The sequence below is a fragment of the Rhinolophus ferrumequinum genome, chromosome X, assembly GCF_004115265.2.
Source record: "Rhinolophus ferrumequinum isolate MPI-CBG mRhiFer1 chromosome X, mRhiFer1_v1.p, whole genome shotgun sequence".
NCBI lineage: Eukaryota > Metazoa > Chordata > Mammalia > Chiroptera > Rhinolophidae > Rhinolophus > Rhinolophus ferrumequinum.
Window position 1 is genome coordinate 8,855,957 of NC_046284.1, and position 23,701 is coordinate 8,879,657.

The following is a 23,701-nucleotide window of genomic DNA, read 5'->3' on the forward strand; positions in this document are numbered from 1 at the left end:
GGGCCCCTTGATGGTGAACCAGATAGAGGAATAATAGCCAAATGTCAGGCCTCCTTCTTCTTGGCTCCGATCCAAAGACTCCTGGAGCCCTTCCAGGGAAGAGTCTCAGGCATGCCATCGCTCCAGTGCCTCAACAGCGACAGCAGTGCAATTTCAGGCAGCTGGCCATTTGGAATGCAACCTCCCTAATCTCAGCTGGGAGGACTCCTCAGGGGCCCAGCAAGGCCCCTATGAAGCACATCTGGAAGAAGCTAGACTAACTGGACCCTCAGCACAACTCCAGCTGGGATGCCCAGGTATGAGGCCAAAAAGAAAATTCTCTTTACTAAGCACTGGCCCAGATGCATCTCTCTCTCTTTGACTCTCTGAAATGTCTGCCTTCTTTCTCTTGCCCCATTAGGAAGCAAGAGTTCTCGCTGGGTTAGCCTCTCCCTGAGGTGAGGCCAGCCGGGCCCCCAGCTGCTCCAGGGGCCACAAGCATCATCATGCCTCTCTTCTCCCCACTGCCCTCCAGATCCCAGCCATTCAGCTTCTGGTTTCCCCAGAGCTGCTTGCTTACTTAGGATCCTCCAGTTCTTGCACATATGTCCTAGTTATTAGCATATGTAAATGGCCAGACTACACTGAAGTAGGTCAACAGCCTGGGCTCGGAGAGTTGTCACACACTGGCACAGGAGAGGAGGCTCTTCCCCGAGAGAATCTGGAGGACATTTTCATCCATTTATGGAAAAAAAAAAAAGCCCATCGACTTGGCTGGGCAGAAGATCATCTGAGAATTAATAGAACCAGGTTAATCTAGTGGCACCAATGAATGAGAGGCAAAACAAAGTGCCAAAGGGGTGAAGACCTTGGGTCTAAGTTTAAGTCCTCCATGTGCTTGGCAGGTGGGTGGCCTCAGGCAACTCGAGTTATCTCTCTAAGCCTCAGTTTCCCTATGCAGAAAGTAGGGATAACAACAGTGCCTACTGCCAAGGGCTGTTGTGAGGACAATATGAAAGGACAAGGGGAAAGTCCTCAATACAGGGCTCAGTGCAGTGCACGCATGTGTGCAAGGGCTACTCCCACCCTCTGTACCCACCCCTATGACTATTAAGAGCTCTGGCCTGGAAGTCAAGTGACCCAAGTTTAGCCCGGGCTTTGCCATTAGCTTTATGAGCTTGAGAAAGTCCCTTGGACTTTTGTGTCTATTAAGATGATCATGCATGTTTTGGTCTTTTTTTCTGTTAATATCGTTTATGACATTGATTGATTGTCATACACGAACCAGCCCTGCATTCCTGGGAGAAATCCCACTTGGTCATGGTGTATAATCCTTTTTATGTTACTGGATTCAGTTTGCTAGGGTCTTGTTGAGAATTTCTGCATCTCTGTTCCTAAACGATAGTGGTCTACCTTCTCCCTTTAGGGCCTCATGGCTCCACCTGTAAAATCATGTAGTCGAACGAGACAATCTCCAAGGTCTCTTTCAGTATTCATGTTCTTTAATTTTATGACACTAAGACAACTGAAAAATAGTGATTCTTAGGCACCGGATGGACAAAACTTAGATTCTTCCTAACACAATTAAGAGGCAGAATATTCATTTTGCTTCTTTCTCAAGTAACTTTAGTCTCTTCAATCTGCCCCATTTCCAAGGCCTGGTCATCTTTAGATGCTTAGCATGCAAACAAAATAAAGCCTGCCAGCAAATTCATTTTAAACTTCTTCCAAATGCACATGGTTATATTTTCCTAGACCTGGGGTCAGAGGGGAAATTGAACAAACAAGGGGAAAGGGGGAAACACCAAGAACCCAAACATTGAGTGAATAAGCAATGAAGAAGCCCAGTCCAAATACAAACCAATCAAACCAGCCTTGGTCTTGTCCTTCAAAGTAATCAAGCAGTTCCTTCTGCTGCTTCTGTTCTTGTAGCTACCTACTGTCCACCAGGGACCCAGGAAATGGCCTCCCAGGCACAGGTACTGAAGGAAGGATGTCCTAGCCATGCTAATAGCTGCTCAGATCTCCTGCCGCGGGGAGCATAATTGACTGATAGCCTCCCAGAAACCGCCCCCTTAAATCTGTTACTGCATTTGGCCCAAGCCCCACTCCCAACCAATGACTGAAGATGTAAGGTGGTTACTCTTCCAATGGTAACTTTGGCTCTCCAAAAGGCAAGCATAGTCTCATCTACCACTGTACCTGGGCAAACAGACATCCTTTTGAATATGTGACCATCCAATGTGATCGGGATTGATCTCATTCAACTTAAGCATAATCCTCAAAGTCAACATCTGCAGGATATACTTCTAGTCAGTTTGTGGACTTTGTCTATCATAAATAATCTGCCTTCTCTAAGTAAATTATTTTCATGTTTAGTTTGGTTTGATTTAATTATAATTTTGTGTCAGAGCAGAGAGTTACAGCAGTGGTGATAAACTACAAAGAGTATGGAAAGCTTATATCCCATTCACAGATCTGAAGCTGCCTGCCTGCTTCATGATGCAGAATGCATGAGCCTGAAGTCAGGAGACTCAAGCTGTGGCTCAGGGCCAGTCATTTCATGACCTTGCTGAACTTCCACCGCCCCAGTGAGAAAATGGGGTGGGGGGCACGGTTCACCCAGATCTGCTGTCTAGGCCCTGTTGGCTGGGGTATGCTGTGCATTGGAGAAGCCTCAGTTGCATTCACCCAAGTACCTATCTACAAACTGTATGGGTGTGGGAGAGAAGGGAGCTGGGTGCTAAACGGACGGTTGTCTGGAGAGGAGGCTCGGCGTGCCTGGTAGGTAGGGAGATACCCTGGCCCCTGAGGTACAAGGTTCCCAGAGAGAATGGGTGTGAGGCTATGAAAGAGTTGCCAGGAGCACCGGGGTTCTCCATCTGTGTGTTTGTTTGTTTTCTGAGGACTTCTCTGTTTTGTTCTTTTGGAGCACCCAACATCATACACTGTGGAACATATATACCGTGTTTCCCCCAAAATAAGACCTAGCCGGACCATCAGCTCTAATGTATCTTTGGGAGCAAAACTTAATATAAGACCTGGTATTATTTTAATATAAGACCGGGTCCTATATAAATATAATACAAGACCGGGTCTTACATTATTTTTTGCTCCAAAAGACGCATTAAAGCTGATGATCCAGCTAGGTCTTATTTTTGGGGAAACACGGTAGTGTAGATTATTCAGCCATTCTCCACTGTAATAAACTACTGTGGCTAGAATCTGCTCACAGTCTGCCTTTGATAGCAGTTGTGCAACACATATTTACTGAGCACCTATCATGATCCAGGCCCTGTGCTGTGATAACATTGGTGGACAAGGGGGACATGGTCCTCACCCTTTTAGGGCTGGCACACTCATATGTGGAAAAGCACTTAAACAAGAATTTGTAATACAGGTTGATAAACACTATACGAGAACTCTGCAGAGTACTAGAGAACAAATAACAGGAGAGCCCAACCTAGGCTGGGAAGGGTGGTTGGTTAGAGGAGTTTTTTGGCCAGGGGTGGGGGCAGGAACTAAGCTTTAGGCTGTACCCTAAAGGATGAATAGATATTGGCCAGGTGTTAGGCTCTGGGCAGAAAATTGGCCAAGTTCTCAAATCAGTGTTATCTACATCACAGTCTCACCCAGAGCCACTCCCATTGTAGGACCTGATGATACCCAGGTTATGTAGAGAGGATGCTTGTAAAACGAGGCCCAAGGATCAGGGTTCTCCCTGGAGAAAGGCTGCTTTCTGGAGTCACACAGTCATCCCAAAGGGTGCTATGCTACCACACTGGATGCGGGCAGGGAGGATGGATGAACAGTCTTCCTGTTTCTGTTCCTACCTTATTAAAGCCAAGAAAGTTGTCAATTTTCCTGAAGCCCTAAGGTGTCCTTCACTTTCAGCCCTGCTTGTTGAAAATTAGATTCCAAACCAAAGCTGGAGCTCCAAGATGTCTCTAGCTGTTCACATGGTAGTGTTGGGTGTGTCCCATTCGTAAAACAATCTGTTGTAAGTCAATGTAGAGCAGAAGAGAGTGCTGACAAAAATCCGCATCCTAAATATCAGAATCAGAAGGGCTCTTAGGAGCCATCTACAATAGAGGGTCTCAAAGTGGGGGTCCTTGGAGCAGCAACATCCGCTTGAAATCTGTTAGAAATGCAAATTTCTGGGCCCCACCCAGGCCTATGAATCAGAAACTCTCGGGTTGGAACCCAGTAATCTGCATTTTAACAAGCCCTCCAGGGCATACTCAAGCCAAGAACCACTGGCTTAATCCAACCCTCTCATCATACAGAATAGGAGACTGAGTCCCAGAGAAGGAAGGAGCACTTGACCCCTGTCCAGCAGGACATAATCTGGACGTTGGGTCAGTGACCACTGTGAGTTGCTTTCCAGCTCCCCCTTCGCCAAATGGGAGTTGTTTTTTTCTTTCCTGTATCCCTGCTCTTTCTCTGCCAAGGTGAGCATGGTGGCCAGGGAGCTCTGGAACACAACGAGCTACGCGGTGACCAAACTGAGAGGATGGCACATTATCCAGAGTTTCTAGATTGGAGCTGAACCACTTTGGGGAGGGAGTGAATGGCTTTTCTGCGGGCTGATCATTTTGAGAGGCATATGCATGGGAAGGAGAGGGACTTGGATGTGGATGGCCAAAGAGGTTGATTGTAGCAAATACAGTTACTTAGCCAACATCTATTCTTCCTTCTCTTGGTGCCTTCCCCAGTTTTCATTCAGGCAGCCTCGCTTGACTCATACTTCCTGTATGCTTTGGGGAAACCTGGCTCCACCTAGGGTTCTAGAGGTCGGGCACTTAGCTCAGCTTACATGAAGCAGCATAGTAGGCATGTGATTAATTCAAGGTTACTATGCCCAAAGTTCCTGGGGGGATTCTGGGAAAGAAGTTGCCTTGCTCTATTGACAGCTTCTAGAATGCAACGCTCTCTCCTACTCCCCTGGTAGCCCCTGGAGTTGCTGGCAGCTATAGTGTGCCCACCAGGGGGAGCCAGCCTTAGGCTGAAACTGATGCTACAAACGGCAGACTAGACAGCTGGAAAGAAATAGCATCTTTGGTGACTCTATTGAGGGGTTGATTCAAACCACCCCTGAAGTCTGCCCAACCACTGGACTTACTCTTACAGGAGACAGTAGGTTCCTTTTATTTTGTAAGGCAGTGTGAATCGGTTTTTCTGCTACTTGCTACTCAATATATCTTAACTGATAAAGAATCTAACCTGGCCCCTCAGACCTCTGAGTTCGTGAGAACTGCATTACAGCTCTAGCCTCACGTTGGAGAACATCCTATCTCTGATGATGAAGCATGGGGCCTGTTGAACCCTGCTCAGCTTTGAGGCATGCTCCTTTATCCACAGACCAGGTCATTTAAAGAGATATCCAATACAACTGACCTGTCTATAAAGCATGCTCCAGCAAACACATCCAGTGTGGATCAAATATCGCAATCTTGGGCTCCTCCTTCAGATCTCAAGAGTGGTACTCAAGCTCTTAAATACTCTATTTTGCATTAGTTGAATGTGATACACATTTTAGAAGCAATAGCCTAGCTTAACAACATTAAGGATTTCTAGATCATATTCAATTCCAATGCAAACGCGAATATGTACTTTGTGGGTTTCTGTGAAGAAAATAATTGATGATCCAAACTGCAATTCATCTATAGAAAACAGGCAGTGCTAGCTCCTAAAAGCAATTATTGGCACCAAGCTCCTGAATTTTTAAATCCCTTAAATAGTCCAAGAACATACCAGAAAGTTGAGATTTGATCTCAAGAGATAATAACTGTAAACAAAAAAATTAAAATCTTGTAAGAAGTATTGCTGAGTAGGACACCGATGGCTCTAGAAACAATCATGAGGATTCATTCTCTTTCGCAATCCTTAGTCCAATATTATTATCAAAAACTCCACCTACCAGGAAATAGTTGGAAATAGACATCGATCAAGTGCAGGGTTACAGAGAAACACTTAGCCTTCAAGAACCTCCTCTGTGAAGGGGTAGTTATAAATTGGAGTTCAGGCAGGCAGATGGGGGATGTGGCTATCACCATTGCAAGTGAGATTGGGCGGGGGGGGGGGCGGGCAGGTACAAAGCAGTATTGCTGGGAACAGGGGAGTGAAACTCCTGCTCTCCTCTGTGCAGAGTTGGTGCACCTGCAGCATTTTGGTTAGTCTAGTAGAGCCTTACCCACCCAGAGGGCCTCACTCCAATACCCTGTGCTCAGTTCAGAAGTAAGCAACCGGGACTGAGCCAAAGAATTGGGCAGGGGAGGGAAGACTCGGTGGGAACATCACAGCTGTCTTCAAATCTCTGCAGGGCTCTGAAGTCTTGTGGAGCGTATTGGACTAGAATGTTGATCAACATCAAGGTTTTGTAATTTGTCTCGAAAATGGGGCATGGTGAATAATTCTAAACCCTAAACTCGATGTCACTGTAGCTCTGAGAAGTCACAAGCCGATTTCTTGCTTACAGCAGAGACTTAGTGGAGTCCAGTAAGTGCCTGAGGCCACGCTATCATTCCGAAAGTCTTTTGATCAAGGGATGGGTCCTCCGTTACAATCCTGCCTTTTGCAGTGTGGGGTAACGACTTAATGACAGAGCTCAGAAGAGTGGTCCTGCCCACCAGCTGTTGAGGGAAGAGCCAGCAGAACAGATCCCGTATGATTCTAGATCTATATGAGGTCAGAGGGAGTCAACATAGTCCAGACCATTGCCGTTCTGCTTCTTTGATCTTTATCAACCTTGAACTATAGCAGTTAATAGAGCCATGGAGAAAGGCGGGAGGCCTTTCTGGGGGGTGGGGGTGGGAAGGAATCTCCTTATGATGTAATTATTCATAATAATGAAAAGTTAATAAAGCAAATAAAAGAGACTGCCAATACAGCTGTCAAAATGACAAAAACAAACAAATCAAACCAAAACCCCTGAAAGATCAATTCCACAAAGGATGTAAAAATCTGTGCTCATGAACTAGTAAAATACACCTCTTAATGTTTGGGTTTTTTTTAAATTTTTAAACCAATGGTGGCAGCTTATTCAACTACAACCGCGTGGCCTTTTTAAGTTACATTTTAAGCTTGACAGGAGAAGAACATATGCTTAACAGCCTTCAAAGCGTGTTCACTTAATAGTGTGCTAGTTTTTTTTTAAAAAAAGAGAAAAACTAAAAAGAACTGTGTAAGTGAATACCACTCACTATTCTCAGGATTGACTGAAATCGATTGGTTTCTGTCAGGAATATTGGTGCTGTCACAGAGTGACATGAACAAATCTTAACTGGGAAAAAAGCAATAGAATGAGTGTCCTGAATTCCTGAATTTCTAAGCCAGTTTTTTTTTTTTTTTTTTTGCTTTTCTTATATCATGTGCTACTGTCACTGTGGTATGTAAAATGGCAGGGTGTCTTGTTTTGTCCTAAAATGCATGACACCACCACAACAGAAAAACCAGTGCAAATTATCACTGGAGGTCTACAACTGGGTATTTGTCGGAGGTTCAAGAAATCACATGTATTCAGATACCACACTTGTAGAATGGTAGCCAAGTGTTTCCTAAGTGCTGTAGAAGGATAAGAGCACCACTGGACCAGAAAAATGTGTCACAGTCAGGGGCTGGGGGCCCTACGCGCAGATGCAGAGTCTTCCCTTCAGCCCAATGTGGAAACACGAGTTCCTCGGCCTTCCAGGTCTTGATGACTGGGAGTTTCTATCAATAGTTACTCTAAAACACTCAAAAGAGTCTCAAGAACTTAATTCGGTAAAGGTTAGCAGACGCAATTCGTTTATCAGTTCATTCCTTCCTGCATTCATTCATTTAGGTGTGTCAACTTTCCAAAAGGTATTTGGGCATTGGTCAGAGGTTCTTGCTCTCCACTTTGAGAGCCAGAGTCAAGACCTTAGGAGCTGGTTCTCAGTGTAGTTCAGGTCCTTCACCTTTTCTAGAATTCTACCCCAGAGCCTAGCACTTGCTCCTGAGGGACAATTTGCACAGAAAGCTAATCACAGACAGCAAGTCTTTAACATTATTGTGTTGGCTCTTGTATTAATCAGCAAACTGTGAGTCATCCTAGTATTTCCAGACTTGCAGATGTACCAGAGAACCAATAAAGCAAGTGGGGTTTCTTATCCCATTCAGAAGCAGAAATAATGTCCCTTCCTGTGTACAGTCATTTCTTTGTTCCCCCACCCACATGCTGTCATTTCTCCAAAATGTCCAGAAAAGGACAGAAATTGCATTCAATTTACCAGGAAAGTTATTTCTAAGCACTGGCTGTGCCCAGGAACCATATCCCGAGCGTTTAACATGCACTTCACTAAGACGTCCAGAAAACCCAGCTGGGCCACACAAACAATGAGTGTACATGCAGTCAGTACGGCTCCTCTCTCCGACAGAAAACAGGCAGCTCAGCTTGCTGCCGCCTTTACATCATGCGTTAATGTTATTTGAAAATAAAATACTGCTTTTGATTAGGAGAGGATTAGCAACTGTTTGAAAAGTTCAGTTTTTCTTTTATGGACTGTGGTAAAATTTGCCATTGTAACCGTTTTAAGCACATAGTTCCATGGCATTCACTACAGTGTTGTGTGGCCATCACCCCTGCTCCATCTCCAGGACTTTTTCATCTTCCCAAACCAAAACTCTGTCCCCATGAAACACTAACTCCTCATTCTCCCTCCTTCCAACCCCAGGCAGCCACCATTCCGCTTTCTGTCCCTATGAATTTGACTACTCTAGGGACCTCATGGAAGTGGAACTGTACAGTATTTGCCCTTTTGTATCTGGCTTATTTTAGTGAGAAGAAGGAATGTCCTGAGCATAAAGGTTAAGTTCCATCCAGGTTATATATAGCATGTGTCAGAATTGCCTTCCTTTTTAAGGCTGCATAATATTCCGTAATATGAACATACTACATTTGGTTTGTCCATTCATCAGTTGATGGGCATTTGGGCTGTTTCCACCTTTTGGTTATTGTGAGTAATGCTGCTTTGAACATGGGTGAACAGGTATCTGTTCAAGACCCTATTTTTAATTCTCTTGGGTATATACCTAGGAGTGGAATTGCTGGATCATAAGACAGTCCTATGTTTAATTTTTTTGAGGAACACACCATACTGTTTTCCACAGTGGCTGCACCATTTTACATTCTCACTAACAGTGCACATGGTTTTCGATTTCTTCACATCCTTGCCAACACTGGTTTATTTGTGTGTTTTTTTTTGTTGCTGTTGCTGTTTTTTTTTTTTTTTTTAAGTAATAGCCATCCTAATGGGTGTCAATTTTTTTTTTTTTTTGAGAAATTAGAAAGCCATATTTGAGTGCTTTGCCTGTTCCTATTTTCCGGTGCTCATTTTTGAAAATGTTGCCTAATGGAAGGAAAGGGTGATGGAGTTGTTCCCACTTATTCCCACTCAGGGTGGTTGGGGCCTCCCACACTTTCCAAAGCTTTGCCACATGGAACTAAACGATCATTACTCAAAGCTGCAAATGAAGAATCCACGTTCATCGACTGGCCTCCTGAGTCAGCTGCTTTGACAAATTCTCTTCATGTGCCCCCCAGACGTGGGCCTGTAAAAAAGTCTGGATCCCCACAATTACGCTCGTCATCTCTGCTCAAAAATGGAGGATGGACAAACGTGGTAGCAGGTGACAGAGGGGGAAGCCTGGTAGAACCCATGTGTTCAGCTTCAAATCCAAAGCTCCCCAAAGCAAAGCACGAGTTGGAATAACTTCTGATGAAGTAGGGGTATGTATCGTTCAGGTTTCAGGGCTATATGATAATTTAGGCCAGGACTACATGATAATTTCCTGAAGTGCCCACTTCTCTTCTTCCTGTGCACCTAGCTCCAATAACAGAATCAAGGTCTGAGGGCTCTGTGTGATTCCAAGCTGCACAAGTTCTAATCTAACACGAAACTTGGTTAACATGGGGAGAAGGACCAATGTATGGAAGAAATGGATCAACGTTGTGCCTTTACGCCACTCTCTGCCTTAGAAGCTGCTATTCCATTGGGAGTGAGGAGGCAAGGCTGGCTCTGCTAGGGCTGTCCATGGGCTGTTAGCATGGCCACAGACGTGAGCCTGGGGAAGGGGTGTGAGCCTTTTGGATCCTTACGTTGAGCTTTCAATAACCTCACTGTTTCTGATGGAGGAACTACCATGATATGCCCTCATCTAACAACAATAAAACAGAGAAAGTAGCATTTGTCACTATGGGCAAATGATCAAGATCAAATAAAAATCCAAACTTTTTCCACTTCTCAGGAAAAAGCAGAAAGTCTTTCTTTGGGGAGTACAGGTGGGGTGCTTTAACTGTAAGCAGTTTTCTACCCTCTGTTGCCCCCTTCAAGCTCAGAAGTAGCCAAGCTACACACACGGTTGCTTTATGCAGCAGGCCCAGGTCGTGGGATGTTTTTCAACCCCTCAGGGACAGAGGAGGCTAAGAGTACAAATGGACTCAGGAGAGGTTTCCATAAATCTGTGATATGGGGCCATTAATGGATTTGAGAGAGGGAATCTGGAGGGTGCAGAAAGGAGAGGAGGGATGCCATCGAGCCCTCTTCACACCCATCGTTTGCCTGCCTGGATGGGTCACATCTCTGACTCACATGGCCGCTCTGCCGCCATCCACTCCTGCACTCAGTGACAATACTACCTATAGGCGTTAGGGCCACAGCTGAACGAAGCAAGTCCACGGTGACTTTCCATCCATCCTAGACATGTTTTTCATAGTTTTCCAACTTTTCACTCGGGGCCATAATCTGGAACAGGATTACCTCTTCATGTACTGTTCTTCATTTTGGGTTTGTATACATTCATGCAGAGTTATAGTTTAAAGGAGCATACCATAATGATTAATTTGTGCCCTCTTCTACTCTTTGAAAAAGGAAATGAGATTCCTTTCCTTGCTTTACAGTGACAAATAAGCAGGTTGTTTCAATGAACTCAGTATAAAATTAATCATACACTTTGCTTTTGAAAGGTCTCATTTTGGGCACCCCAACTTCAGAAAAGTTCATTGTTTCCCTTCAGGAATGTTAAGACAAAGTGAGAAAAACGAAACAAAAAGCTTGACAGGAAGCTTCTGAAAATGGCTGCCTTTTCAGCTTTCGTAAGTCAATTATTAAGCAAGTACAAAACTATATTAATTGATCTGCGTTATTCAGGCATCTGTATCGGGGGGATTCTTGTATCCCCATAAACTTTGATGTTGACCTCCCTGAGTGATGGATGGCGACTCCAGGGCCAAAGTGTAATGCTGCCTCATCGCAACACGTCATCTCAATCCTGCTTCAACTTCCGACAGAAAAAAAGGTTGACGTTTAAAAGGCTAGCATTTGATCAGCAGCTCATTTTAAATTTCTGCTTTTTGAAAAAAAGGAACATAGCACCGAGGTAGAGGATCATTAATGGCTCTCAGAAACCAAAAAGAAACTGAAAAAAAAAATTGATTCTTGGTAATGTTTAGTATTAAGTGCTGAGCCTGCATTTCCCCAACAGCCTATGGAGTTTCATTTCCTGACAATTCAGAGTGGTTCAAACAAAACTTGCTCAACACAGAGACACCAGTGCCTAAATTTTCAAAATGTATGTTACACTGCATCTAATTATATTTCCTCTAAAACCAGCTAAAAAAAAAAAAAAGTTTCCCCAAACTAAATAGGTCTTTGAGGCCCAATTCAGAAAGAAAGGAAAAATCAAGCTTGTATGTAAAATCGTGCTTAAATACAAACTAAAGATGCTTATTCAGGAAAATATTGTCATGTCTGGTAGAGAAGATCCGAGCAGGACAGGACCCATGGGCTCTTTGAAACCTGACTCGTCTGTCCCCCCATCCTTCCTTAGTGCAGCCCAGAGCTTCCCCCAGAGGCCTCTGCTCTTGCATTTCAGCAGGACTAACCACTGAAATGAAATCTGTGATGTCCCTTGCCAGAATTAGTAAAAGACAAATGCAAAGAAGCTGTTCTCACAACACGAGGAGCAGTGTTGCTTTCCCCCAACCATTATCTTCAAAATGAGAGACGCATTAAGAGAAGGCACAGAAGGGACTGGCAAGTCCAAGGTCCCATGCCCGTCCTTGACAATATGTGGTACATCTGATTCTGGAGCAGGAGGGGAGGGGTCAAGTATTTCCACAAGACCGTGGTCACTTATTTTTAAATGTCCATGAACAATTCTGAGAATAGGAGAAGGCTCCTGGCCACCGTAGCTCCTGACTCTCCAGTGGAAAATGGAGCTGATGTAACTCCGACAAGAACAGGGGATTGTCTTGCTCTAACTAACCTGGTTTTAGCATTTTTGTTTTCAGTGGGAGGTCATGGTTCGAATGTAAAGACTTTAATTTGCAGTGCTAATTGAGACAGCAGTAATTAAAGGTTCTGCTCTACTGAGCAGGTGAGTCCAGCCTTGGAAATCCAAACCAAAAGGAATCTCGAGTTTTTGCAAAGGTTCTTTTTGGAGGTGGGAGTGAGTAGTGAAGAGGAAGGAGAGGAGAGGCGGGAAGGCCTCCCTGGAGGTTCAGCATGGGTGCTCTGCATGCTACGGCATCCACCCAGGGCCGGGTTTGAGTAAGGCTCCAAAAAAAGTGTAGGTGAGAAACACCAATCCCCCAGTGCCAGTGACCAAGCAGAACTCATGTTTTTGGTGGCACTGGTGCCGGGCAGCTGACAAGGCTGGTCCTCATGCTCCTTCCCATTTGCTCTCTTTGCCTCTCAGTAGCAGGCCCTTTCTCCGGATCTAGAAACAGTGGTGGGCAGCCATCAGCCTGTAGCAAGAAGCAGGGTCGGGACCTAGGCGGCTGCAGGCGGAATTGGGCTGCTCCTTACCCTCCTCTATGCCTACCTAAAGTTGGCTTAGGGTCCATTTGTTACTCAGCATCCACGCAGGATGCACAGCCCCACGTGGCTCCTGGCAACTCGCCTGCTGTCTGGGCTCATCAACCTATGTCTGCCCCTTGGCTTCTCCTTAGCCACCTAGCAAATGTTCTCTCTGACGTCCGTGGGAGAGCAATCCTCTGCCCCTACTCTCCAAGTCACCACTCACCCCGGCAGCTGAGGAGGAACTTCGGACACTGAGGCAGTCTAAACCCATTCCACGGGGTTACCGGTGTTCAGAGTTTCAGGAACTTTCTTGATATAGTAGCAGCCAACACTGATGGAGCATTATTGAGTGCCAGGCCCCATGCCAAGCACTTTTACCTCATCTCATTTAATCCTCCCAGCAACCCCATTAGATAGGTATACTGGTATCTCCATTTTACACCTGGGGAAACTGAAGCCTGAAGATGGTAAACGGCTTGCCAAATGAAAATGAGGCAGAGCCGGATTGGGAACCGAGTGATTCAAAGCCTGGGCTCTCCTCTCAAGCCCGATCTTAGGTCCAGCCCCCAGGACCCATGCCCTGCCAAGGGCCAAAGTCTCGGTGTCCCTTGTCCTATGTTGGCTCCTTTCGGCCCTGGGAGTGCTGCACTTCAGAGGGCTCAGTTTGCCAGGGACAAGAAGGACCCATGGGTGAGAGTAGCGAGAGGGCTTCCCCAAGGCGTCTCTTCAAATGCCCATCACAGACAGGTCCAACCCCTCAAGGAGGGAAGATGTCAAGTTCTCTCGATTCACCACCATCTCCACAACTGCTGGGTGTTCACGGCTGTCTACGCTAAGGATATGGGGGTGCTTATGTTAAAGGTAGAAAGTACAGCAAACTCAGGAGGGGCCCAGTCCAGCCTTCCCCAAGGCAGGCTTGTTTCCCGTCTCCTGCCCCTCTCAAAATCTGTCCAAACAGTATCATGTGCCTCTTTGGTTTGTTTCTCTGCAGCTGCCCCTTTCCCTCTGTGCCTCAGCCTGCCTCAAGGATCAGATTTCAGGCTTTTTTGTTCTTATTCCAACTGGCCACCCTCCCCATCCCTCCTCCCCATGAGGCTGCACTGCCAGCTCTGCAAACATGTGCCCTGAGGGCGCTCTGGCTGCTGCTCGCTATCCCCACTCTCCCATCTCCTCAATGGACCTGTTACTGTCTTTGAGTTCCATTCGCCAGTGGTTGATGGTAAAATTGAAATCCCAACCCCAGTGTTTTGATTTTTCCAATACTTTAAGGTAGCTCCCAGTCTTCAGGGTGAAGGCGCATTAAGTTATGGAAACACAATTCATTTTGCCTCACTTTGATTAAAAACAGAGAGACATCACCCAGCCTTAGGAGCAGCATGGGGGATCCAGTAAGGAAATTTGGGGTCACTAAAATCCAACACACCGGGACTGGGGGTCACAACTCCAAAAAGAGTCTCTCCCTTAGTAATGCCAGGTCCACATCGCTTATCTGTAATTTCAAGTCTAAAAAGCTCTGAAAGCTTATTTTATTTTTGTAAATTTGATGCCAAAATTTATTTGGGGATGCAATTTGACCTGGACTTAGTTAAATATTCATATTTCTTTGCAAAAATAATACAAGGCTGCCCAGATACCACTGGAGGGCTGTGTGATATTTGGTATATGCACCATGTTAACTTTCTATAGTCCCAGATGCCCTGAATTTGGAAATGCATCTGAGCCCAGGGGTCTAAGACCCAAGACTTGGAGCCTGCAGCAGCCCTGACTGAGCATGTGGTGTGTGCCGGGCAGGGGTCAAAGCAATTTCAACGAGTCTCCTTTGTCTTCCAGTACCCTAAGACATGGGGATAATTCTTTTCTCCATGTGTAACTGAGGCTCGAGGCAGTAAGTGACATTGCTTCCGGCATATGGCCCAGTCAGTGTTGGTGCCTGGACTTGAACCCCAGTTCTATCTGTTTCCAGTGCCCTTGCTGAAACCACCACGCTGAACTGCTGTCCTGACGTCAGATGGCGTTTGTCTTTTACCTTCAGTTCAAGCAAAGGATCCACTGAAACTGGATCGGTCACTGAACTGGTAAAGTAAAATTCCCCAAGATGAGAAATACTAGTCTGCAAATAAGAATGGGCTCCTACAGTCAGCTGGATTTGGCACTTCTGCTTGCTAATGAGTTGGTGTCTCATCTTACATTTAGAAACTACACCTTTAAAAAACTAGATCTGGGGGCGGCCGGTTAGCTCAGTTGGTCAGAGCGCGGTGCTCTTAACAACAAGGTTGCTGGTTCGATCTCCACATGGGCCACTGTGAGCTGTGCCCTCCGCAACTAGATTGAAACAACTACTTAAGTTGGAGCTGACGGGTCCGGGAAAAACACACTTAAATAAATAAATACAAGTTTTAAAAAAAATGTTAAACACAAACTAGATCTGGATCAAAATGAATGCCTAGTCCTTCCGCGCTGACCACCATCATCCACGGAAATACAATGAGCTAGTCAATGCCACGTAGTCAGTGAGGAGTGTCAGCTGAGGCTCAGTTTGGCCATCGTACAATGTGACAAGTTCACCCGGCTGGAAGCAAGAAGCATGTCCTGCCCCCAGCACTGGGGCTGTTGCCTGTCCTTCCATGCGTGACCTAGCGCTTTCCTCAAACACTCAACTCTTCTTTCTGCTTTTCTCACCCCTGGAAGACTGATCAGGGATGAGTTCTTAGGCCTTGAAGTGAGTAGGGAAAGGCTACGAGAAGGAACATCAGAGCTGTCGATGAGCCCAGCACGGAGGTCTGCTCAGTGGGCTTTGGCTAGAAGAATGCCATGGACAGAACAGGGTGCTAGGGAGAAGGGTGGAGTGAGCGTGTGATAGAGACCCAGAAAGAACGAAGGCACAATCCCAGCCAGCCGGGTAAAGATGGCTCTTTTTCCTTTCCCACCAAGCCTGGAGTTATCTAAGTGGTGCAGGGCATAGAACAGGAAGGGCCCACAAGGCAAGTAGGCCCCACAGCTCCTGTCAATCTCATGGCGGGCATGGGGTCTAAAGAGAGAGCACTGTGCATATTCTGTCTTGACCCAGCACTGGTTTTGAGAGCCACATCTTAGCCCCCAGAAAACACATCAGGAGGCTCAGGGCCAGGAGTTAAGAGCGACAGTGATAGCAAAACTTTGTTGGCAGGTACTTTGTTCCAGGCCCTGTTCAAAGTGCTTTAGATGTACTAACGCATTTTATCCTCAATCTATCATCATGCCCATTTTGTAGAAGAGGCAATAATGAGGAGGTTAACACAGGAACAGAAGGCTCTGGAGGCAGTGCTCCGTGCATAGGGTTACAAGTGTGGGCTCTGTAGCTAGGCTTCCTGCTCTGTCCCTGACTTACTGTGTGCCTGTGGGCAACTCCAGTGACTTCTCTGTGTCTCAATCTTCTCAGCTTTAAAGAGAACGGTAACAGCCTCTACCTGTGTGGATTAAAATGAGAAAAGGCGGGTGAAAGACTGGGTTGCATGCCTGGCCTGTGGCTACCAGCCAGCGCTGGCTGGGAAGGCAGCTCTTGGCAGCAGTAGCATTCCACTTGGGGAGTCCAGCCTCGCACCTCTGCTGGTGGAGGCAGCCTGAGCCCTTCGTAGCTGCTTGGTCTTTCTCCTGAACACTTTCTCCAACCCCACTTAGCTAATTGCTTAGGTTTGATTTTGACAACCCCAATCATTAAGAATTCTTCCTGTGAGGCAGCTGATCCAGGGCTGAGGCAACATACTCAGGCTACAAATATACCCCATTGAAGACATAAAAAACCCAAAAGGCTCATAATATTAGATGGTGACATGACTCCAGGCTGAGAATCTTGCCTGTTAGAGTAAAAGTTCCAGTGCTGATGCTGGTGCCACACGAATCCATGAAAACAGATGGCCACAGGCCTATAACAAAACCAAACCAAAGCGCTCCTGAACTGTGGATAAGGGCCTACTACTCATCCTAGCCACCCCCATGGGAGCTCTGCTTGCTGTGTGCATCCATCAAAGGACCAGTTCCCTGGGGGTGGGTCATTCTGCTTGGTTATGCTTCATGAGACTCGGATGAAAGGGACACGGTCTCTATCCTCTGGGGCCTGCCATGACCATGCTCACCCAGGGCCCTCAAAAAAGAGGGCAGGCCAACAGGTGCTTCCCTTGGGCCAGGTCCCCAGCCAAGCACTTTATGGCCATCTCCTCCTTGGCTTCTTTACAGAAGAGGGAAGCAGATTGGGAGACAGAAGTAGTAAGGACAGTCAGGGAAAAGCTTCTTAGAGAGGAGGGAGACTGAGGAGCTACAAGAGTGGGATAGGAAAGAAAAGGTGTGAAGGGAAGGCCAGGCAGATGGAACGGCAGGAGTAAAGGCTGGGAATGCAGAGTAGGCCAGGAGCTGCAAGCACTTCCGGGTGATAGAAATGAAGTGCCAGGCAGGGCCCAGTGGAGTCTGAGTCTAAGGAAGTAGATGGAGCCAGGTTATGTATGGACCTCTGGAAACTTCTGAGCAAGTATGAACCATGATCAGGTCTCTGTTATAGCACAGTAATGCTTTATTGGGAGACACTAGTCTAAGAGTCAACTATACGAGTTCAGACAAAGAATCAAGACGGCCTGAATGTAGGCAGGGATGAGAGCAATGGAAAAGAGGGACCAAGATAGACAGTATTCTGGCCGACATCAGTGACTCCTGCCTCTTGGTATTCACACCTTCAAGTAATCCCTTCCTGGTATTCACACCTTGCGCTTGCATCTAATGAACAGAATACAGAAAAAGTAATGGGATGTCACTTTCAAGACTCGGTTATAAATACTGTGACTTCTGACTTGCTGGTACTCCCCCTGCCTCTCTTGCTGGCATAGTTCTCTCTTGCTCACGCCGATAAAGCCAGTTACCATATTGTGAGATGCTCTATGAAGAGGCCCCCATGGCAACAATCTGCAAGGAACTGCTCCCTGCCAACAGCCATGGGAGTGAGCTTGGAAGCAGATCCTACTCAGCTGAGCCTTGAAATGACTGCAGCCTTACGAGAGACCTGGGCCCAGAAGACCCAGCTAAGCCATGCCAGGATTCCCACCCACAGAAACCATGAGGACACGCGTAGGGATCAGAACCATAAAACGTGAGAACGGTGACTGACCACCCAGCCAGAATCAGCTGAATTTAGTGACTGATAAGCCCGTAAAAAGTGAGGAAGAGAGAAGTCACAGTGATCTGGAGAAGAGCACAGGCTCTGGAGTGACATGGCCTGGCTCCAAGTTCCTGCTCTGGCCCTTGCTAACTGTGTGACCCTGGGCAAACCATTTCAGCTCTCTGAGCCTCTGTTTCTTCGTGTGTAAAATGGAGATGGTAAGAGTAACTGCCTTCCATGCATCTGTCCTTTCCCTTTAGGACCTGCTTCAGCATGCAGTGAGCTGTGCCAGCAAAGACAAAATTTAAGTGCTTTAGTACAATTCCCTTCTTGCATCCTACGAAGCCTCACTGGTCCTGTGTGAGGGAACGTGCTCCATGGCCGAGTGTAGGAGAAGGTAGTTCTGTGTGACTGTGACTTGTCTGCCCTGATTCCTTCCCCTGGCAGCACCTGTGGGTGCAGTTTTCCTCCTGCACAGGAACTGAAACCATAACCTTGGCCTGTGCTTTAACCACACAGAATGAGCTGGCTGCAATAGACTTTTCCAGAGTGAAGCCCCGTCTCAGAGAGGACTAGTCTGGATTTGCCTCCAAAGCCAGGTATCCACAGCACGAGACACAGTTCTTATTTCCAAAAGCAAGGAACCCAATCAGATATAAGACTGTCTTACCTGTCTGGGCAGAGGTGGCATGGACTCCGCAGCGACTCTTCGCTGAAAGCGCGGGGGCTGCTGCATCATCTGGTGCAGAAGAAACGAAGAACGGTCAGGCTGCTGCTGCTGCAGCTGCAAGGTGGCTGTGGCAGTGGAGGACGCAGTGGCAGAAGAAGCCTGCTTCGGCATCGGCTGCTGCAGGTAGTAGAGCAGGGAAGGCTGCCTAGAGGTGGCAGGCATGGAGGGCATCTTCTGGGGGCCCGGCTCAGAAACGAAATGTGATAAGGGCTTCGTGTTGCTGAAAGTAAATGGCTCTGGGGCTCCTGGGCTGGGGCTGGCCAGCCCCTGCTGCATGATAATGTTCAGGGTCTTGGGTGAGTTGGTGGCCCTGGGTTTAAAGATGACATTTGTTTGCTGCTGCTGCTGTTGCTGTTGCTGCTGTTGCTGCTGCTGCTGTTGTTGCTGCTGCTGCTGCTGCTGCTGCTGCTGCTGCTGCTGCTGTTGCTGCTGTTGCTGCTGCTGCTGCTGCTGCTGCTGCTGCTGCTGGCTTAGGGCATTACTGCTGGGTGTGAGGCTGCAGATCAGGGAGCACTGTGGGGTGAAAGACTGCTGCGGCAAGCCTGGGCTGGAGAGCTTCTCTGGGCGGTAGGGTGGGGAGGGCCCCAGGCTGCTGGTGGGCAGGGCAGACATCAAGTGGCCTTGAGGGCTTTTGATGGTAGAGGACACCAGGTTGGCAAGAATGGAGCTCTGTGGGCTGAACTGCGGCTGATGACTGAGAGATGGGCTGGGGAGCTTCTCGGGAGCATAGGACATGGTGGGCCCAAGGCCAGCATTGCTGCTGGACGCCATGCTTGAGAGTAAGGCATTGGGAGAGCCTTGGAGAGCGGTCCCCTGCAGGTTGCTGGACGACATGCAGGACACCATGAGACTCTGCGGGCTGAACGGCGGTGGCGGGTGTGGCGATGGCACTGGGCAGTAAGGTGGGGAGAGGCCTGGAGGAGGCAAGGCAGACCAACTGGCGGGGGGGCCTGGCTGCTTCGTAGCACATCCCTGCTTGCTGGCCGCCAACACCTTCAGCTGGTGGGCATGATGCCACTGAGGCCCCGGAAGTGGGGGCAAAGCCACAGGGTGCATTACCTGGACCTGGCTCTTGGACTGTGTCGTTGCAGAACTGTGTGAGACCATCTGCTTACTGGTGGAGGGAATCGAATAGCTGATCCCTGCAGAGGAGGGCGGGATTTGAAGTGACATGCCAGTGACCTGGCTGCAACCAGAAGCAAACTCCTTGCTGGAACCAATGCTCTCCAAGTGTGGCATCTGAGCCGCAGGCTTGCGACTTGTGCCCAGGGTTGCCTGGGGGTGATCTAAGACCAGTGGTTCAACTGGCTTGCTCCCCAGTATCTTCTCAAGGTCTAGCTCATTCTGAGAAGGGTCTTGAATTTTTGTTAGCTCCTCCAGCAGATCTTGAAGTTCCTGGTCCACAGCCGGCGTGCTGTTGGTTTTGTCGTAATAAGGAGCCACGGACCCTTTCAGTCCCATTTCTGCAGTCGGTGGTACAACAAATGGTGAGCCCATTACGTTGTTGTTCATGGGATTATTTTCGAGCAGTAACGAATGGCCCGCTACACCCATAGCTGTAGGGCTAGGGTTCATTGTCAATGGAGGAACCTGTAGCTCTGCACAGGGCATGCTAGGGTGGGCACCTGGCCCCACAGAAAGGGTGACATCTTCAAGGCAAGGTCTCTTGATTTTATTAGGGTAACCCCCATCAGCCATGTCTGGAAATTGGAAGTTGTCTCCTTCCTGTTTCCTCTTAATGGCTCCCTGTGACTGAAAGAGAGAGAAAGAGACAGAGAGAGAGAGATTTTTCAAATAAAGGCTTGGCACATTAAAGCTAATGAACAGGAAACTTGCAAGATAAAACAGATATCTCAGTTTCAGGAGTTATAATTGTCAAAACTATACCACACAGCCTATCTTTGGAACCATAATGCTTGTTTCCTTGTTGTCATGCTTCATGTAAACTGTCTTGTTACATTTCAAATAAGGCTTTATGCCAGGCGTGTCCAAACTGTTTTCAACGTTTTTCACCACGGGCCATATGCGGTAAAATACACAAACAGCCGGGCCACTCACTCGAGGTGAAGTACGTATTGCCTCACCTGGTTTATTTAAGTAAACTAAATATATTTTTGGAATTTGCTGCGGGCCAATTAAAAATGGATTGCGGGCCACAGTTGGCCCGCGGGCCGCAGTTTGGACACCCCTGCTTTATGCTGTCTACTAAATATGACAGAAAGTCACTCAGGATATTCTTTGCCCACTTAAAGGAGAGTTCAATAAAATTATGCAGAAGTCACCAAATCAACTGTGGTGCCAAAGAAAGGCATTTGAGAGCAAAGGTATTTTCAATTCCTACCTACCTACAGATACTTCGATTTTTAAAAAGTTAAAGTGTTAACACAGACATTGAACTTTTAGATTGCCTCCCTGTCTTGGTTAAATGCATTAGGCTGCAGTGATAAAATGGAACATAACAGAGCCTTTAGAGGAATGAAGGAGATTTGGGTGTGTTCTTTTGGGCAGCTGTCTAAAATACACTGTTTAGAGGAAACACAAGTTGTAGAACAGTCATCGTGGCATGATTCCATTTATTTTTACACACACACTGCTATGAGCATACAAAAATAACTTGGGAGAACAAGTTATATACAACTGTTTGGAGACGTGACCTCTTGGGGAGAACTGTCAATTCCCTTTCTATTCTCTACATTGTTGTATTGCTTGTTTGTTTTAATGGGAATGACTTATAATGCAAAAAAAAATATAGCGAGAGCTACCTAAATAAGAGATTCCTCTCTACAGATGAATCCGCAGGTTGGGGAGATAAGAAACAACAGGAAAAGGCCCCAGTCTGCGATCTGCACCTTGAGGGAACTGCCCACCATTTATAAATGCATACCTTTGGGTGCAAAGCAGTTAGTAATGCAGTATTTCCTACTCTTTCAAGCTTCACTCGCCTGTGGCTGCCATGTTAGTAACTATGACCTGGAAGTAAAGGGGCAGAGTGGAGTGGAGTAGAGGAATATGGGTGGGTAAAGAGGGGCTTGGAATTGCCTAAATGCCAATAGTCTAACAGATACCGGGGCTGCCAAACAACGTACACAAGTGGACACTTTGGTCAACGTTGCTCAAGCAGTAGTTCGCTGTCATCAGAAGTGTCTGGACGCTGATGGGAACCACTTTGAACACGCCTCATAATTGCAGAAGTCAAACGTGACTCGTATTCATTTTTTGTTATCGGTATATATTGAGCATTACAATTTTAATACAGTTTTCCTTTCTTAAAATGTGTATACATTTTTTGGCACCGTCTGTATATTTTTCCTGAAGTAGTTTTTCATGTAAGAACCCCATTTCTGCTTTGGAAGTCTTAGTAGGACATCCTGTGCTGATCCTCTGATGTCCCCTCATGTTTGGCACTCTGGCGGGGGGGGGGGGGGGGGGCGGTTACCACATGCCTAGGGAACACCTGCTAGAACAACAGTGGTCGTGACTCTCGTGGCAGATGGAATGTCAAAAGAGATCCCCCAGGGCTACACCTCTCAGGCCTTGCTGCACAACAGAACACTTAGAAACACCCAGATTCCCAGGCTATCTCAACACAAATGAATTGCTTCGATCTCATCTGGAGTGGGGCCCAGATTCCAGCTTTTTCAAAGCTCTCTGGCTGATTCGAAGTGGATAGCCAGATTGAGAACCACCGGCCCAGAGAATGGATGGTGGCAGTGTGGCATAGGGCCCAGGTCCTGAGGGAGACACAACTCGGTCTTGGCCTTGCTACCGAACCTCTCTGAGTCCCAGTTTCTTCGCTGGCAAAAAGTGCATCATTTTGGTTCTCTTGTGATGTTGCTGTGACTCTTAAAGTGGAATGGGGCAGATTCTGTGGCACATAGTAGGTCCTCACAACTGGTAGCTGACATTGCAAAGGGCAGATTTGGAAGGGTCTCGGATGTCCAACCCTGTCCTATTAAAGACAGGGACCCTTAGACCTAGGAAGGGGACAGGGCTTGCCCAGAGGTGCTCAGCTGGAGGGCAGATGCAGGGCCCCTCCACGACCACTCAGCTGCCTCCCGACCCACTGCCTTAATCCACCACAGTGGCAGGACACTAACTGCCGCGTCCCCATAGAAGGGGCTCCACCACTCTGAGTGAGGGCACTTGCCTGCTTCTTCGCCTTTTCTTTTGAAATGATCAGGCCACATGTTTTCCTGGCCATTCATTCAATCAATTACAGAGCAGCCCACAAACAAGCCACTGGGTCCCAAACTGAAATTTAGTCTCTTCCACATTGTCCCAAAGAGGTCAAAGAATCCAATATATTGAAAATAGCGGGCTGGCCCGGTGGCTCAGGCGGTCGGAGCTCCCTGCTCCTAATGCCAAAGGCTGCTGGTTCGATTCCCACATGGGCCAGTGGGCTCTCAACCACAAGGTTGACGGTTCGACTCCTCGAGTCCCACAAGGGATACTGGGCTCCGCCCCCTGCAACTAAGATTGAACAACGGCACCTTGAGCTGAGCTGCCGCTGAGCTCCCAGATGGCTCAGTTGGTTGGAGCGCGTCCTCTCAACCACAAGGTTGCCAGTTCAACTTCCGCAAGGGATGGTGGGCTCAGCCCCCTGCAACTAAGATTGAACACAGCACCTTGAGCTGAGCTGCCACTGAGCTCCCAGATGGCTCAGTTGGTTGGAGTGCATCCTCTCAACCACAAGGTTGCCGGTTCGACTCCCGCAAGGGATAGTGGGCTGCGCCCCCTGCAACTAGCAATGGCAACTGGACCTGGAGCTGAACTGCGCCCTCCACAGCTAAGACTGAAAGGACAACAACTTGAAGCTGAACGGCGCCCTCCACAACTAAGATTGAAAGGACAACAACTTGACTTGGAAAAAGTCCTGGAAGTACACACTGTTCCCCAAAAAAGTCCTGTTCCCCTTCCCCAATAAAATCTTTAAGGAATAAAAAATAGAAACATGTGAAATGGATCAGTAAGGAATGAGTGTGGATTTTACATAGGATTCCCAGCAGGGAGTCTATGTAGAACCAGGCAGGGGAAAGATGGGATTGGAGG

At 47.3% G+C, this 23,701-nt stretch overlaps 1 protein-coding gene across 1 annotated transcript in view; it reads right to left on the reverse strand.

The window, feature by feature from the left end:
• Window positions 1-23,701, reverse strand: part of MAMLD1 (mastermind like domain containing 1) — a 120,677-nt gene that overhangs the window by 19,315 nt on the left and 77,661 nt on the right. Inside the window, exon 3 of the mRNA XM_033116015.1 lies at window positions 18,593-20,404. Within this exon, the coding sequence (XP_032971906.1) occupies window positions 18,593-20,404 (1,812 nt within the window). The remainder of the gene's footprint in view (window positions 1-18,592; window positions 20,405-23,701) is intronic.